Source organism: Ziziphus jujuba, chromosome 9 (genome assembly GCF_031755915.1).
Source record: "Ziziphus jujuba cultivar Dongzao chromosome 9, ASM3175591v1".
NCBI classification, from domain to species: domain Eukaryota; kingdom Viridiplantae; phylum Streptophyta; class Magnoliopsida; order Rosales; family Rhamnaceae; genus Ziziphus; species Ziziphus jujuba.
In genome coordinates this window covers 4,722,353-4,736,045 of record NC_083387.1, presented here as the reverse complement: position 1 = coordinate 4,736,045, position 13,693 = coordinate 4,722,353, and the positions used below count along the sequence as shown (strand labels likewise).

At 34.0% G+C, this 13,693-nt stretch overlaps 2 protein-coding genes across 4 annotated transcripts; one reads left to right on the top strand and one right to left on the bottom strand.

The window, feature by feature from the left end:
* The first annotated feature begins 3,970 nt into the window (after window positions 1-3,970).
* LOC107425926 (transcription factor bHLH155) lies at window positions 3,971-10,981 on the top strand. Of its 3 annotated transcripts, none has more exons than XM_025077615.3 (11): window positions 4,023-5,313; window positions 6,077-6,247; window positions 6,480-6,564; window positions 6,696-6,737; window positions 7,383-7,442; window positions 7,947-8,066; window positions 8,193-9,431; window positions 9,543-9,644; window positions 9,939-10,076; window positions 10,358-10,483; window positions 10,605-10,981. In XM_025077615.3, exons 1-11 carry the CDS (start codon window positions 5,219-5,221, stop codon window positions 10,683-10,685), a joined length of 2,259 nt encoding a protein of 752 aa, XP_024933383.3. In that variant the 5' UTR covers window positions 4,023-5,218; the 3' UTR covers window positions 10,686-10,981. The 3 variants fall into 3 exon arrangements, 2 of the variants coding, with proteins under 2 accessions (XP_024933383.3, XP_015891480.3); XM_016035994.4 differs by having other exon boundaries at window positions 4,040-5,313; window positions 8,211-9,431; XR_003057321.3 differs by lacking the exons at window positions 10,358-10,483; window positions 10,605-10,981 and having other exon boundaries at window positions 3,971-5,313; window positions 9,548-9,644; window positions 9,939-9,981.
* On the bottom strand, window positions 10,738-13,292 carry LOC107425928 (1-aminocyclopropane-1-carboxylate oxidase homolog 1-like). The gene is made up of 2 exons (XM_016035996.4): window positions 11,896-13,292; window positions 10,738-11,616 (listed from the first exon to the last, which is right to left on the bottom strand). Exons 1-2 carry the CDS (start codon window positions 12,760-12,762, stop codon window positions 11,362-11,364), a joined length of 1,122 nt encoding a protein of 373 aa, XP_015891482.1. The 5' UTR covers window positions 12,763-13,292; the 3' UTR covers window positions 10,738-11,361.
* Between the last annotated feature and the right edge of the window lie 401 nt (window positions 13,293-13,693).

Here is a 13,693-nt window from a genome sequence, read left to right as displayed (position 1 = left end):
TATAGGTTCCAACCTTAAAGTACTTTTCTTATATATGCTCTCAAATAAATGGGAACAAATAACTATTTTTATGACATGTCAATTAAACATACACTTTGAAGTCCTATTTATCTAACTCCGTGTCTCTGTGAAAATGGTTCATTTAGTAGAGGACATTAATTTTGTGTGTATTACCTTGAATCTTTTTTGAAACCCAAACACAAAGTAAAAGTAAAAACCTTTTGGAGAAACCTATCCATTTATCTTTTGGAATTGTATAAGCAGTGAAATGGAAAAACTGTTAGAGAAAAAGGTGAATCTGAAGCAAAAGTTGTTGGCTAACATGTAATTTGGTAGCCTCTGTATTTCCTTCATTTCTCTTTTTCTTTAACCTCACGGTTGGTTGCATTTTGCTTCAGAGTGCTTATGATTCATCATTGGACTTTTACACTTCAATTAGGTGATAGACTTACATGCTGTATATCATTTCTAGGTATAAAAATGGTCCTTTCTTCTTTCAATAATCTAATTCCAATGTTTTCCCAGCTTAGTGCTGTTAAAATTCCATGGTTTTATTGAGTAAATATTGTCACATTATGAAAAAATAAAGGAGGGAAAATTGATCACTGCTTTTTTTGCCAAAAGAGAAATATTATAAAAGCAAATAGTATTGTGCATTAGATTATAGTGGTTTATCAACTTTGAGTAAGCTAATGAATGACAAGCGCCACTAAGCCCACCTTATCTTTCCAAGTGCACAAATTGGATTAATCACCTAATCTTACCAAAATTACTTGTGGTTAGAAAACAATTTGTACCTTCCAATCCTTTGGTGGGTAGGAACCACTTTTTTTCAGTGCAAAGCTTATATTTCTTAAAAAAGCCATCCCTCTTTGACTTTTCCAGATAGCAGTATCATTTAGGATTACATGATATTGCCGATGTGGTCAATGACCTCCTTTTTATTTATTTATTTATTAAAATATAATATGAATTTCAAAATATTAATTGCATTATATTCTCCAAAAGTTTAAAAGTAACTTTTTTTTATAAAGATAACTTCTTGGGTTTTGGACTTGCCCTGCTATCAACCATTAGAATTATTTTACTTTATTTTTTGGTCTCAAAGGATTTCAATTCTTGATGATAAAAGAACATAACAGCATTATAAGTGCACATAGTTATGTTTTGTGGACATTTTGTTTTCTAGTGAAAATGTCAATATAATTATTTTAATTTATTTTTTGTTACTAGATACGATTTGTACGCATAGAGAAAAAAGTTGGATTTCATTTTCAAAAGTAGAACTAATTTGATATATATATATATATATATATATTTGGGTAATAAAAACTAATTTGATTTTACATTTGGTTGCTATATTTGTTTCTTAAGCCGTTGATTAGTACGTGACTTGGCTTGTAAAGTTTAATTCAATTAATGTAATCATGAATCGTACATAAGTAATATCAATGGACCCCAAAAGAATTTAAATTTATAATCATCATTGGATTCTCTACAGCTTGATTTTATTTGGCCCACGAAAAGAAAAAAAACAAACAGTCCACACTGAGTTTGGTATATAAATATGTATAGATTGAAAGGAAAAGCCTCTCCCATGAAAAGCTAGAATGCTCATTCATGGCTTTTAAATAATTTTTTGGGGGTTAATTTGGAAAGAATATCATATAAATTCATTAATTAAATAATATCATAAACAGTTGTCATTTCTCCTAACTTTAATATAATATTATTCAAAGTAATGGCCACTGGTGTCACATAAAAATAATGTAACATTGGATTTCAAATGCCTCTTCCATATTCACGCCTGTCAATATTGACTGCGAAAGAGAGAGATATCAAAGGATTACTCATGACAATGAAGACTAAGGAGTCACCTCTCTAGATTACATGTTAGAGAAAAGCTAAGCTACAAGATCTCCTTAAGATGATTTTGGTTCCCAACTCTTACAAGAGAGAGAGAGAGAGAGAGAGATGAAAAAAAAGGTAACTTTTGGAATCTAAATGCAAGTTGAAATTAAAATTCATAAAATTTGGTCATACCCTTATCTTTATTATTATTATTATTTTTTGTATTTAATTTTTTGTATTACATAATTCTTACCTCATATGGAACTTGAGAACCCGTATAGTGGAATTTTTCTTTCAATAAGCAACCAAAAATACCTTCTTCACAGTTATAATTTAGGAAATGTTATGATTGTCCTTTGTCTCTTTGTATTCATGATCATGGTTATTCTTTTCACTGTTGTTTACCACATAGGAAAATGACTTATCATTTTGCATCACTAACACCCCTATACTCATGCATTTATAAGTAAACCAGTTGACTTTATTAGATAAGTATTATCAACAAGTCTTGTACTATGCATAAAATTCACAAAAAATATCTAATTAATTATCATATATTATATATATTGTTTGATAAGAATTCTTTCCATAATATTTTGGAAGGGGAAAAAATAAAAATATTGCAATCTTTAAATAGAATTAAGTGGTTTCATGTAATTTTATGACTTATTAGTTCTGTTATAATGTTGTCAAATTTGAACCAAGTTGTGGAAGAAGAGATCTATAATTATGATCTATAATTAAGGAAACCCTTTTTTTTTTTTTTTGAGTGGAATAATTAAGGAAACCTAGAGTAGCCTTTTTTTATTTCATACTCCAACATATTAAAAAAGTTTTAACAATTGAAAAAAAAAAGAAAAAAAAAAGAAAAGAAAGAAAGAATATATGTAACAAAGCAAATGAACGTAAATATATATCATGATTAATGAATATTAAATATGCTAGTGAACTAGGTAAAAAAACTCTCTTAAATTACGTCCGACAAATTGTTTTTTTAAGACCAAAGGAACATGGGTAGGTTATTGTTTTCTGATATAATTGACCATGTGATCATTTTCTTTTCTTCCTCTTTTCAACCATCGTTTTTGTTTGTTTCTCCTTCAAGAGAGGTAATTTAACCAAAGCTTCCCTATTAATTGCTACATATTGGATTAAAATAAAGGTAACAAAAAATAAGAAAAAATGATTAGAAATCAATGACAATAATCACCTTAGATCACACTGTTAAAACAAATCATGGGATTCGAAAAATGATGTCTAGTTGGTGCAATGCAAAAAAAGGCTACTTAATAAATATGTTTTATATGGAACATAGCTACCATAATGTGACTCATCCCCACTATGAAAAAAAAAAACCTAAAAATTTAGGCCAAAAAAAAAATATGGAGACCCTCAAGATAATTTTCCAAGCATTATAATCATGAAAATGTTGATCCAAGAGCATCGAACGGTTAAAAAATTTTCATTCCAATTTTTCTTTTTTCATTAAGAAAATAAAAATTGCAAAGGTGGGTATGGTAAAGTGTGAAAGGGAACAATAGAGGGATGAGAATGTAAGGTGTCACAACTTTTGGGCAATAAAATGATTGATGAAAAGGGCATTGGGAGAGAGTATGAGGAGAAGAGGTGATTTGCATATTTGAGGAATAAAAAGAAGAGGGATTGTATCTGAAAAAAAAAAAAAAAAAAAAAAAAGGGAAAAAATGAGGGGCAAGATAAGGAAGCAAATTCCTCACTTGGACATCATGTTGTTGGCCATCAAAGGACACCACCTAGAAAGTGTACTCATAACCCAAATTGGATTTTTCCATAAATATATGCTCAATTTCAAAATCCACCACTCAATTCCTCCATTCCTCGAAATCCTTTTTTTTTTTTTTTTCATTTTTTTTCAAATTTTTTTTCTTTTTAACATCTTTGGCTCGTGTTGTGCGTCTTCTTTATTTATTTGCTCCCTATTTTGTTTTGTCTTACACACACACAAACACACACACACACACACACCCCCCACAATCACAAAAAAAAGAAAAAACAGACTGCCTGTTTATTCTAAAGTGCGCATGATGTGTAGAATAGCAAAGGGGGGTCTGTGTCAATGTGGGAAAGGGGAAGAAGAGAGACAAAGAGCAATAGGGTCAAAATCCAATACCAATAGGTGCGTACTGTAGCATCCGGCGCAGTATATAATTATGGTTAAAGCAACGGTGCACATTTCCGTTAATTACCTATAGAAAAAGTTAAAGTGAACAGGGTGTGGAAGTAAACTCACTCTCCTCTATATAAAAATGTCTCACTTTGATTTCTCCCAATTTACAATTTGCCCTTGAATTTTCTCTTTTCTGTCTTCTCTCTCTCTCTCTCTCTCTCTCTCAGCTAAAAGGCCCATTAGCCATTGAAGCCTCTCTCTCTCTCTCTCTCTCTCTCTCTACTTTCTTTTTTCGCCCATTTACTTTTCTTTCTCTTACTTTTTCTTTCTCTAGAAAAAAAATTGGTGGGGAAAGAAAAAAAAAAAAGCTGCAATCTTTGTCAAATTATGGTATCGAATGCAGCTCGAAGCCTTGAAATTCACTTCGTTCCTTTTCGGCCGAGATAGAGTTTTCTCTACCTTTCTTTTCAACAGGCTTCGCTAAACCCTTAGATCGCATTTCTTCACTGTTTTTCTTCTGTGTTAAATCTGAGCTGTTTCATCTTCCAATTTTCTCTCCGATCACACTCTCGAAAAGCTCGTCTAAGCTAAAAATTTCATCTTTTTTTACCAAAATTTTCGACGGAATTATTATTTTTTTTTTCACTTTCTGGGTCATCATCCATGTCGTCGGATATAAGCTAGATTTTTTGATTTGTGGGTGTTCCCTATAAGTCTCAATCGGATACCTTTTGAGAGGATTTTGTTCAATTTTTTGATAATCTTTTTGTTTGGTTTTTTTCAAAGTTTCAGTACAAGTTAATGGCTAAATGCAGGGACTGTATTGAAGCTAGTTGTTTTGGAATCTATAATTTTGTGTTTGAAATTGTGAGGTTTTGAAAGTTTTCTAGAGGAGCTGAGGGTTTAGTGGTTAGTTTTAGGTGGGCAAAAGGGATGGGTACGAATCGTCTGCTATTGCCAACGTTAGGACCGCCAATAAAGCGGCGAGCAGGGTTACGGATTAAGCAGGCCGGTAGAGGATCATATAGGGGAAGTTAGAGCACGGGTTTTTATTTATTTTTTCTTTTTTCCGGAATATAAAAAGAAAAAAAAGAAATTTAAGGTTTGGGGGGGGGTCTTTTTGTAGTTTGAAGGTTTTGAAAATTGGGAACAAAACCCAGTTTTGAGTGGTCCGGATCGTGTTGTTTTTTAGTGGGTGTTTAGACAAAGTTTTCGAAAGAGATGGGTACTGAATTGCAGCAAATACTAAGAAGCCTCTGTTTAAATACAGAATGGAAGTACGCCGTCTTTTGGAAGCTCAAACATCGAGCTCGAATGTGAGTTTTTGTTTATTTTGTTTCTGCTCCTTTCAGCTCAATTTTTTTTTTTTTTTTTTTGGCGGGGGGAGTCATATTTCCTTATCTATGGTTGCATAGAATTTCAATTGCTTGTTAAAAGTAAAGATTTTATTTTATTTTATGTTTTTTTGGCTCGTACAGCTTGTATGGCAAAGTTAATGCAACTTGACTCAGACAAATTCTATTTTATTGTTAATTCTACCTAGGATCGTAACAGTTGTTAGCTTGTATCACTCATTTCTGATCACCAAAACGATCTTATTTTGAGTGCTATGGATTTATAAGCTGGGTATGGGCGCATGACATTTTTACTCCTCCAATGACAAATCTGCATGATAACACCATAAGGACATGAATTATGCATTTAGAAATATTTTTCTGAAATGGTCCATACCACTATTTTAAGTGGAACGGAAGGTGGATTTACCTATATATACATATATATATATATATATATATATTAGATTGAGGATACATACATATATATATATATATATATTAGATTGAGGATTTACCTATATTTATTTTTTATCTTTTTAAATTTTGTTGATGGCTGCTAGTTTTATTGGGACTCCTTTGACTTTTATGTTTGTATAGAGATGTAACTTTATGAGGCTAGCAATATGCTGGATATTTGGGGCAGTACTAACCCTTTACATCTACGTATGCTAAGTCTTTCTAAAACTTTTAAGCAGTCTAATTCTCCTCTCAACTTTTAATTTATTTGTGGTTTTCTGTGTAGGGTGTTGACTTGGGAGGATGCTTATTATGACAACTGTGAACAATATGATCCTCCGGAAAATAAGTGCTTCAATAAGAAATTGGAAAAATTGCACGATGGGCTTTATTCACATGACCCCCTTGGGTTGGCCGTGGCAAAGATGTCGTATCATGTTTATTCTCTAGGAGAAGGGTAGTGTGTCTTCTCACATCTGTACATGCTATTATTTGTCCAAGAATTCTATAGTTTAGATATTACCATCATAGAGGAGGATCATATATCACCTGATTTGACTTGCCAGAAGCTCTTGTCACATATGTTCAATGTCATTATTTACAGTTCTGTTCTTACATACCATTAGTAGTTAATCAACAGATGAATATATGTTCCATCATTGACGTCAGTTTATCCTTCTGTTTTACAGGATTGTTGGACAAGTTGCTGTAACTGGAAGGCATCGATGGATCTTTGCAGAAAAGCATGCTATGAGTGCCTCTTCATCATTGGAGGTGAGTGATTTCCTTTGTTCAGCAGTTATATTCAGTAAATTTAAAAAAGATTTTCAATAAAACTGTGGTAGTTTTATCTGATTGGTATCCAATCATTCATCGTTTTTTATTTTTTTCCTCGTGATTTTCAGTACTCTGATGGATGGCATACTCAATTTTCTGTCGGGATTAGGGTACGCCTGCTCTCTTTTAAAGTTCAAATTTTCTTTTTAGTTATTGGGATCAATGAGTACTGCAATGCTCAGAGCCTGACCTATCTACACTGAAATTGAGAGTTTTAATGGGAGGAAATTTTCAAACTCTGTGATGCATCTATTGATTAGTTGTGTCTTATGTGGATGCAATGATTAGTGGTGTCTTATATGGATGCAATATGGTGAAAGAGGAAAGATAGTGGAACTGAGTGAACTATTGTGACATAAATTTTTCAAAATCTTGTTTCATTGGTTCAATACTGAAGATTTTATTGGTTAAATTGTGGTTCAAAGTACGGAAGATAGTTATAGATATTTCTGGTGGCGTGTCACTGCAAGTTGTGGTGGGACATTTTGTTGCCCATGACCTGCATCTAACAGTTTTTGAATCTTCCGAGGGACAATTGCATTTTAATTATACATATGGATGGGTTGCGATGGTGTAGCTCACTCTGATGGAAGTTATTTAATATGTAGTATGCAAATTATTAAACAGTGTCCTGGATTTTTTTTTTTTTTTTGGTTTTTGGGATCATCAACAGTGTCCTGGATTGAAGCGCTAATTTTTGAATATTTTATAGACCAGTATCTTCTTCGAATTCTTTTAACTGTATTCTCTTACAGACCATTGCTGTTGTAGCTGTTGTTCCACTTGGAGTTGTACAGCTAGGGTCTCTGAATAAAGTAAGTGTTGACTTTCTTTAGGTTTGCAGTGTAAGTTCATGCATGATTTTTGATAATTTAGCTTCAATTTGGGTAGTTTCATATGAGTCTACACAGTAGACATCTGTAGTTTCTTATATATAGCAAGACAAAAGGATTATGTAATTTTGTTATACAATCAACTAGGCAGGAGGCCTGTAGTATTTCATGTCTCAATTAGCCTTGATTGCTTATTTTGCACTATTCATATGCATGCTATTAGTGGCTTACATGTTAAGGAAGCTCACAGAAAACCAATCTGTTCTTGTTTATTTAGTGTTTTGTTGTTCGATATCTATTTTTTTTTCAAGCGTCCACATGGGTAATTATATCTTCTCAATCAGAACAAAGAGTACTAATCTGCTTAAATTGAATTTGCAAAATGTCATAGATGCTTCAATATTTAGGCTTGCCATCTATATGTTTGCTGCATACATTTACTCTTCTGTATTTTTTTTTTTCTCTTTTCACCCCTTTTGAGAGCAGGTTGTTGAAGATATAAAGCTAGTGACTCATATTAGAGATGTCTTTTCAGCTCTTCAAGATTCTTATGTAGGACATATTCCTATTCAAATACAATCTAATATGGACAGTTCATTATGTTTGGTAACTCTCTCTCTCTCTCTCTCTATGTCCTATGTGCTCATGTGCATACAAGCCAGGCACACACGTTACATTTATATAATTTCTCTTTATGAAACAAGTAGATTTAAGCATGCTCATGATGTTCAGAGGTCTTGTTTATCTCAGCCAGATATACCTTCAAAAAGTTTGGCTTCAGAAAATGTTCCTGCTTCCCTGCACAATTCGGACAAAACCTTGAACAGAGATTCAGGAGATGTTTGGTTGTCGGTTTTTCCATATTTGGGTAAAGATTATGATAGTTCTTACATTATTCCACTGCCTGGTAATAATCAGAAAAAAGTAGTTGATATGGTCAATAATTGTGGCGGACCTGGGTTACCCACATTTGAGGATGAGGAAAGTGACAAGTCACTTCAATCAAGAACAAACAGCATCAATCTTGAGCATCACAAAGTAGTAGGAGTGAACCTTCTTGATTACTGGAAATGTGGAGGGCAGACTAGTGGCTGCAAAGATGCTGGAGGGGGTTCAGTAGACAATGCTAATCCAATGTTGCACGATTCTGTTATGGGTGGTGTTGATTTGAGTGATGTGCTTCCAGCTGAAAGGGTTGGAGTTGATTTTTCATACTTCCCTTCAAACCCACACTCTTCTGTTTGTAACAAAGTTAGGTTGGGCAACATAGACCATTACCAAAATGGGCTGTTGCATGCAAGTAAACCCTCAGATGTTAATTTTCAGAAGGATCTGAAAAACTTGGAGTTTCAAACTGAGTCAGGCTACATGGACACATCAAGCACATCTTTAAAGTTCCCTGCTGGATACGAGCTGCATGAAGCACTTGGACCAGCGTTTCTAAAGAGGAGCAAGTATTTTGACTTGGAAACAGAGAAGACTGAAGGAATAACTCCTGATATGCCTGAGCAGATGAGCAGTAGCCAGATGACTTCTGACTCTTGCCCAGAGCATCTCTTGGAAGCAGTAGTAGCAAGTGTTTGCCAAAGTGGCAGTGATGTTAAGAGTGAAAAATCATTCTGTAAATCAGTGCAGTCTCTGTTGACCACTGAAAAATATCCTGAGCCTTCTAGCCGCACAACACTCACTATGGATTCATCCAATTATTCCATTGATCAGCCCTCCATTAGAGGAGATGACAGACAGCGTTTTCTTAGCTCACCAGGTGTATGTGGTGTGATGTCTCCAAAAGGGTTTTCATCAACTTGTCCAAGTGCCTGTAGTGAGCAGCTGGATAGGTCTTCAGGACCAGCTAAGAACAATAAAAAGAGGTCTAGACCTGGTGAAAATTGTAGACCTAGGCCAAGGGACAGACAATTAATCCAAGATCGTATTAAGGAATTGCGAGAGCTAATCCCTAATGGAGCAAAGGTAACTTTGCCACATTTGTTAATAGGCCTAGTTTTGGACTTCAGAAGTTGCACCTTATTCATATAATTGTTTTACTGTCAAGTATGTTAAAATTTTATGATAATTGATCAGTGCAGTATTGATTCACTGCTGGAGCGCACTATCAAGCACATGCTCTTTATGCAAAGCATCACCAAGCACGCTGACAAGCTAAATAAGTCTGCTGATACAAAGGTAATTGCTTTAGGCAAGCATATCATAGTCTTGCTGTAGTTGATAAGCAGCTTATTTTTCCCTTCTATTATTTATTTACCCTATATTATTAATTGATTATAATTTCTGCTTCTGCAAAGATTTCATAATATTTTTGCTAGAATGTAACTTTTGCACAAAACATTAATTTAGTATTATACTCACATTTTCAAGTAAATTGGACTATTAGGACTTGCAGTTATGCTTGCTGCTTAGTATAGACGCCTTGTTTATCAATCTGAAATATTCTATCTGATTTGCACTGTTGATTTCCAGCTCTGTAACAAGGAAACGGGCATGCTAGGAACTAGTTGTGAACGGGGTTCAAGCTGGGCAGTGGAGGTGGGAGGCAATCTGAAAGTTTGTTCTATAATGGTTGAGAATCTTAACAAGAATGGGCAGATGGTTGTAGAGGTAGAAATCAGATTTTAAACTGTGATATACTTTCTATTATTTTAATTATATTAATTTGCAAATGAATATTAGAATCCAAGAAAGAGGAAACCGTTTCTCCTTCCAAAATACAGTTTTAGTTGTATGTTTATTTGAAGTTGAAAAGCATACAAAGTCCCAGAAGGGAATATACGCGACTCTCGACTTGTCCCCTCTTTGACAAAGCTCTATTTCTTTTTTTCTTCGGATCCTCTTTCAGTTTTATTAATTCAGTTTTCAAGTATTTTGGGTGATCTGTGCAGATGATGTGTGAAGAATGCAGCCATTTTCTTGAGATAGCTGAAGCTATCAGAAGCTTGGGACTGACAATCTTAAAAGGTGTAACCGAAGCCCGCGGTGATAACACATTGATATGTTTTGTTGTTGAGGTAAGATCTCCGACATGTTCATCTTGTAAAAATTATTTTTAAATGCATTCATCTTGATCATACAACATATTGTAAAAAACATATTAAAGTAATTATATATATATTTTTAAAATTGCAACAGGGGCAGAACAACAGAAGCATCCACAGAATGGATATCTTGTGGTCACTTGTTCAAATATTGCAGCCCAAAAATGTCGTGTAACCATGAGAGCTGGTTTTCCTTCAGGAGACTACCGTCTAGGTCCTTTTTCTTCTCTCTCTCTCTCTCTCTCTTTTTTTTCCTTTCCCAATTGTATATTAGTGCAAGTCAAGTGTGTCTGTATTTCATATTTAGGATTTGTTCTTATTTGTAATCTCCTAAAAAGAAAGAAGTGAGGGAAGCCTATAGAATGTGGAGTATAAAATTGTTGTTTCTGTGAAGAGCTTTATTATTTCTTCACAGTGTGTGAGATGCTATTGATGGGTTTTGCTATTGATTTCCACGTGAATTCGGTTGTCTTTCGTTTGAAGTTTCATCTTTGAATTAAAATGGTCGAAATTGTTTGCAAAGGAAATTAAACTACTGTGGAATCAAACGCCTTGTATCATAATTTTATATTGGTTTTGATATTCTTACAACTTAACAAAAATGACATACGGTCATATAATATGATTAACGGTTACGATCTGATCTAAATTAAGGAATGCAAAAAGACAACCAAAAAAAAAAAAAAAAAAAAGAGAAATCTGATTTGGATTTAAAAAAAAAAAAAAACATGGATTTTATTTATTTATTTATTTGTTTCTTATTTTTATTGAAAGGGAGGATCACAAGTTGGTAGATATGAATGTGAGGGGAGTCAATCATACTTGACAACGTGGATTCGTTTATTGAATCATCAATTACATTTAAAATGGGGAAGGGCCGAGTTACCATCAAGGCCCTTTGACTTGTAATAAGCAAGATATTCTGTAATATGAGTTTCTCTGTATTTTGGTGGATTCTTTTCTGACAAAAACTCTTTGATTGGGCCGTATGGTCTATATCTATGTTCAGCACCTGGATAGAAGAAACAAGCAGCTGAAACCCTAGATCCTACACCTCCTGCCAGTACCCTATGCTCCACACTTTTGAACTTGTCATTCGTTATCAGCTGCAAAATAAAATAAATAATAATAATAATAATAATAAATCAGCATGTGCATGGTTCTTTTTGCAAGTAAACTATATACCAAAATTCCTTTATGCAGAAATTTTTTGTCGAGTTACACAGATATTTCTAGTATTATTTAACACATCATAGTAATGTTGGTGTGATATAAATTGAATATCAACAATGGTGGTTTGAGGTGCTCGTAACAAAAATTTCTTGGCTAAGATAATTATTAAAGTTATATGTATAAATAGAAATAGATGCAAAGAGGTAGCTTACTTGAATGAAGTCACCAATGTTGGCAACCAGAGCTTGGTCCAATGGAGGAACATCTACCCATTGATTTTGATGAAGAACTTGGAGACCACCAACATTGTCTTGGAGGAGTATGGTTAGAGAAGATGGGTCTGAATGCTTTGTAGTCCCTACTGTGAGGTGTGGTTCAGGGCAAACCGGGTAGTAATGGCACACCAATGTTTCAGTTTTCATGCATTCTAAGCTTGCCAAGTAGTCTTTGCTTAGCCCCAGAGCTTCTGATAGTAATTCAGATAGCAAATCTCGCAGCTTGATCATATATCCCATGTATTCCAAAACTGCTTTTTTGCAAACCAAAGGAAAAGTTTCAGGGTCAAGTGGACCATCTTGGAAATCAAATACAATCGAGTCTCTCCAATTTGCTGTTTTCGACACCAGCAAATCTCCATTGCTGTAATACCTCACTCTTCGTTGTGAATCTCGGGAATACCAACCGGACCTCATCTCCTTCGGTTGCTCGTGGAATTGTCTAGAAGCTTCTAACACAGTGTCCATGACTGCGTTTGGAATTCCATGATTCACCATTTGGAAAAAACCCCATGTCTCCGAAGCTTCTCTAACTTTTCTGACTATTTCCATCCGTCGGAAACTTAGCTCATAGCCATCAAGATCAATAATTGGAACCCGGAAATGAATGTTGCTGGTACTAGTTTTTGGTGGCGATGATGATGATGGATGGATGAGAAATCTTGGAACTTTGGTGATACCAGAATCTACAAGACCTTTAACACCGGCTTTTGTTTCATCAAATTGCTTCACTTCTCTGTCTCTGTCATACCCTGAAGTACCATCTTCAAGAATGAGCTTTTCATTCTCTGAGATGACTTCCATGGTTTGTTAAATTTTGCTGCTGAGATGGAAAGAGAAAGAAAGATGGTTATGTTGAAAATATGAAAGCAGACCCAGATGAATGCCCTTTTTTTTAAAAAAAAAAAAAAATGCTGAAGAAAATTAACAAGTTGAAGAGAAAAGAAAAAAGAAAAATGAGATTCAATCTTGGCATTTCCTTGGCTATGGCAATTTTAATATGTAACCACTCAAACTTAAATGTGAGAGATACGAATAGAGGGATGTCTTTTTCAATGGACTTTATAGGGATCATGACGTACATAGCAAAAAGCAAATCTTGGCCTGAAAGTTTTTGTGCTTTTGTATATCAATCACTAAGTGCCAAAACGAAGAAAACCCTAATTTGCATCTCACGGAAATTATTTTAAAAAAAACAAATTTGATGATTTAATGAAAACTCATTGAAGCTGGCATAAACTCATGCTTAATTATCAATCGGTGGGAAATGTCCATATCTGAAAGATATTATATTGATGCATTTGGACAAGACTTGAAGATGGTAGACATTGATAAGGGAAAAAGCATCTCAGCATCACCATCAAACATTTATAAGCCGAGTTAGTGTGTGTTCGTGGACAGTGGACAACCACAAAAAAATTCTAAGGCTCAAATGTTTGTTACGTTACTGCTTACAAACTGGATTCAATTTCAGCTTGTTCAATCTGCATGGTACAATCATGAAAGAAAACCAACATACGATGTTCAATCAGTAAATTGAGACAGCAAAGATTTTGGAGCTAGTGATACATATAAAATCATTATTGGAATTGATTAAATGTCTAAACGAACCCATATCAGATTTTTTTCGACCATTTTTCACAATTTCGATAAGGATATTTGGTGGTTATACATAAAACAATTATATGCACACGAAGAAAATGATTCTTTTATATTATTTAATTTTGTTTGTTAT

What these genes read in the sequence shown, in the direction of transcription:
- LOC107425926 (XM_025077615.3), top strand. Translation starts at nt 5,219, where the DNA reads ATGGGTACTGAATTGCAGCAAATACTAAGAAGCCTCTGTTTAAATACA. An exon ending in AATTTTCTGTCGGGATTAGG is followed by an intron (nt 6,738 to 7,382) that starts GTACGCCTGCTC and finishes ATTCTCTTACAG; the next exon opens with ACCATTGCTGTTGTAGCTGT. An exon ending in TAATCCCTAATGGAGCAAAG is followed by an intron (nt 9,432 to 9,542) that starts GTAACTTTGCCA and finishes ATAATTGATCAG; the next exon opens with TGCAGTATTGATTCACTGCT.
- LOC107425928 (XM_016035996.4), bottom strand. Translation starts at nt 12,762, where the DNA reads ATGGAAGTCATCTCAGAGAATGAAAAGCTCATTCTTGAAGATGGTACT. An exon ending in ACATTGGTGACTTCATTCAA is followed by an intron (nt 11,617 to 11,895) that starts GTAAGCTACCTC and finishes TTTATTTTGCAG; the next exon opens with CTGATAACGAATGACAAGTT.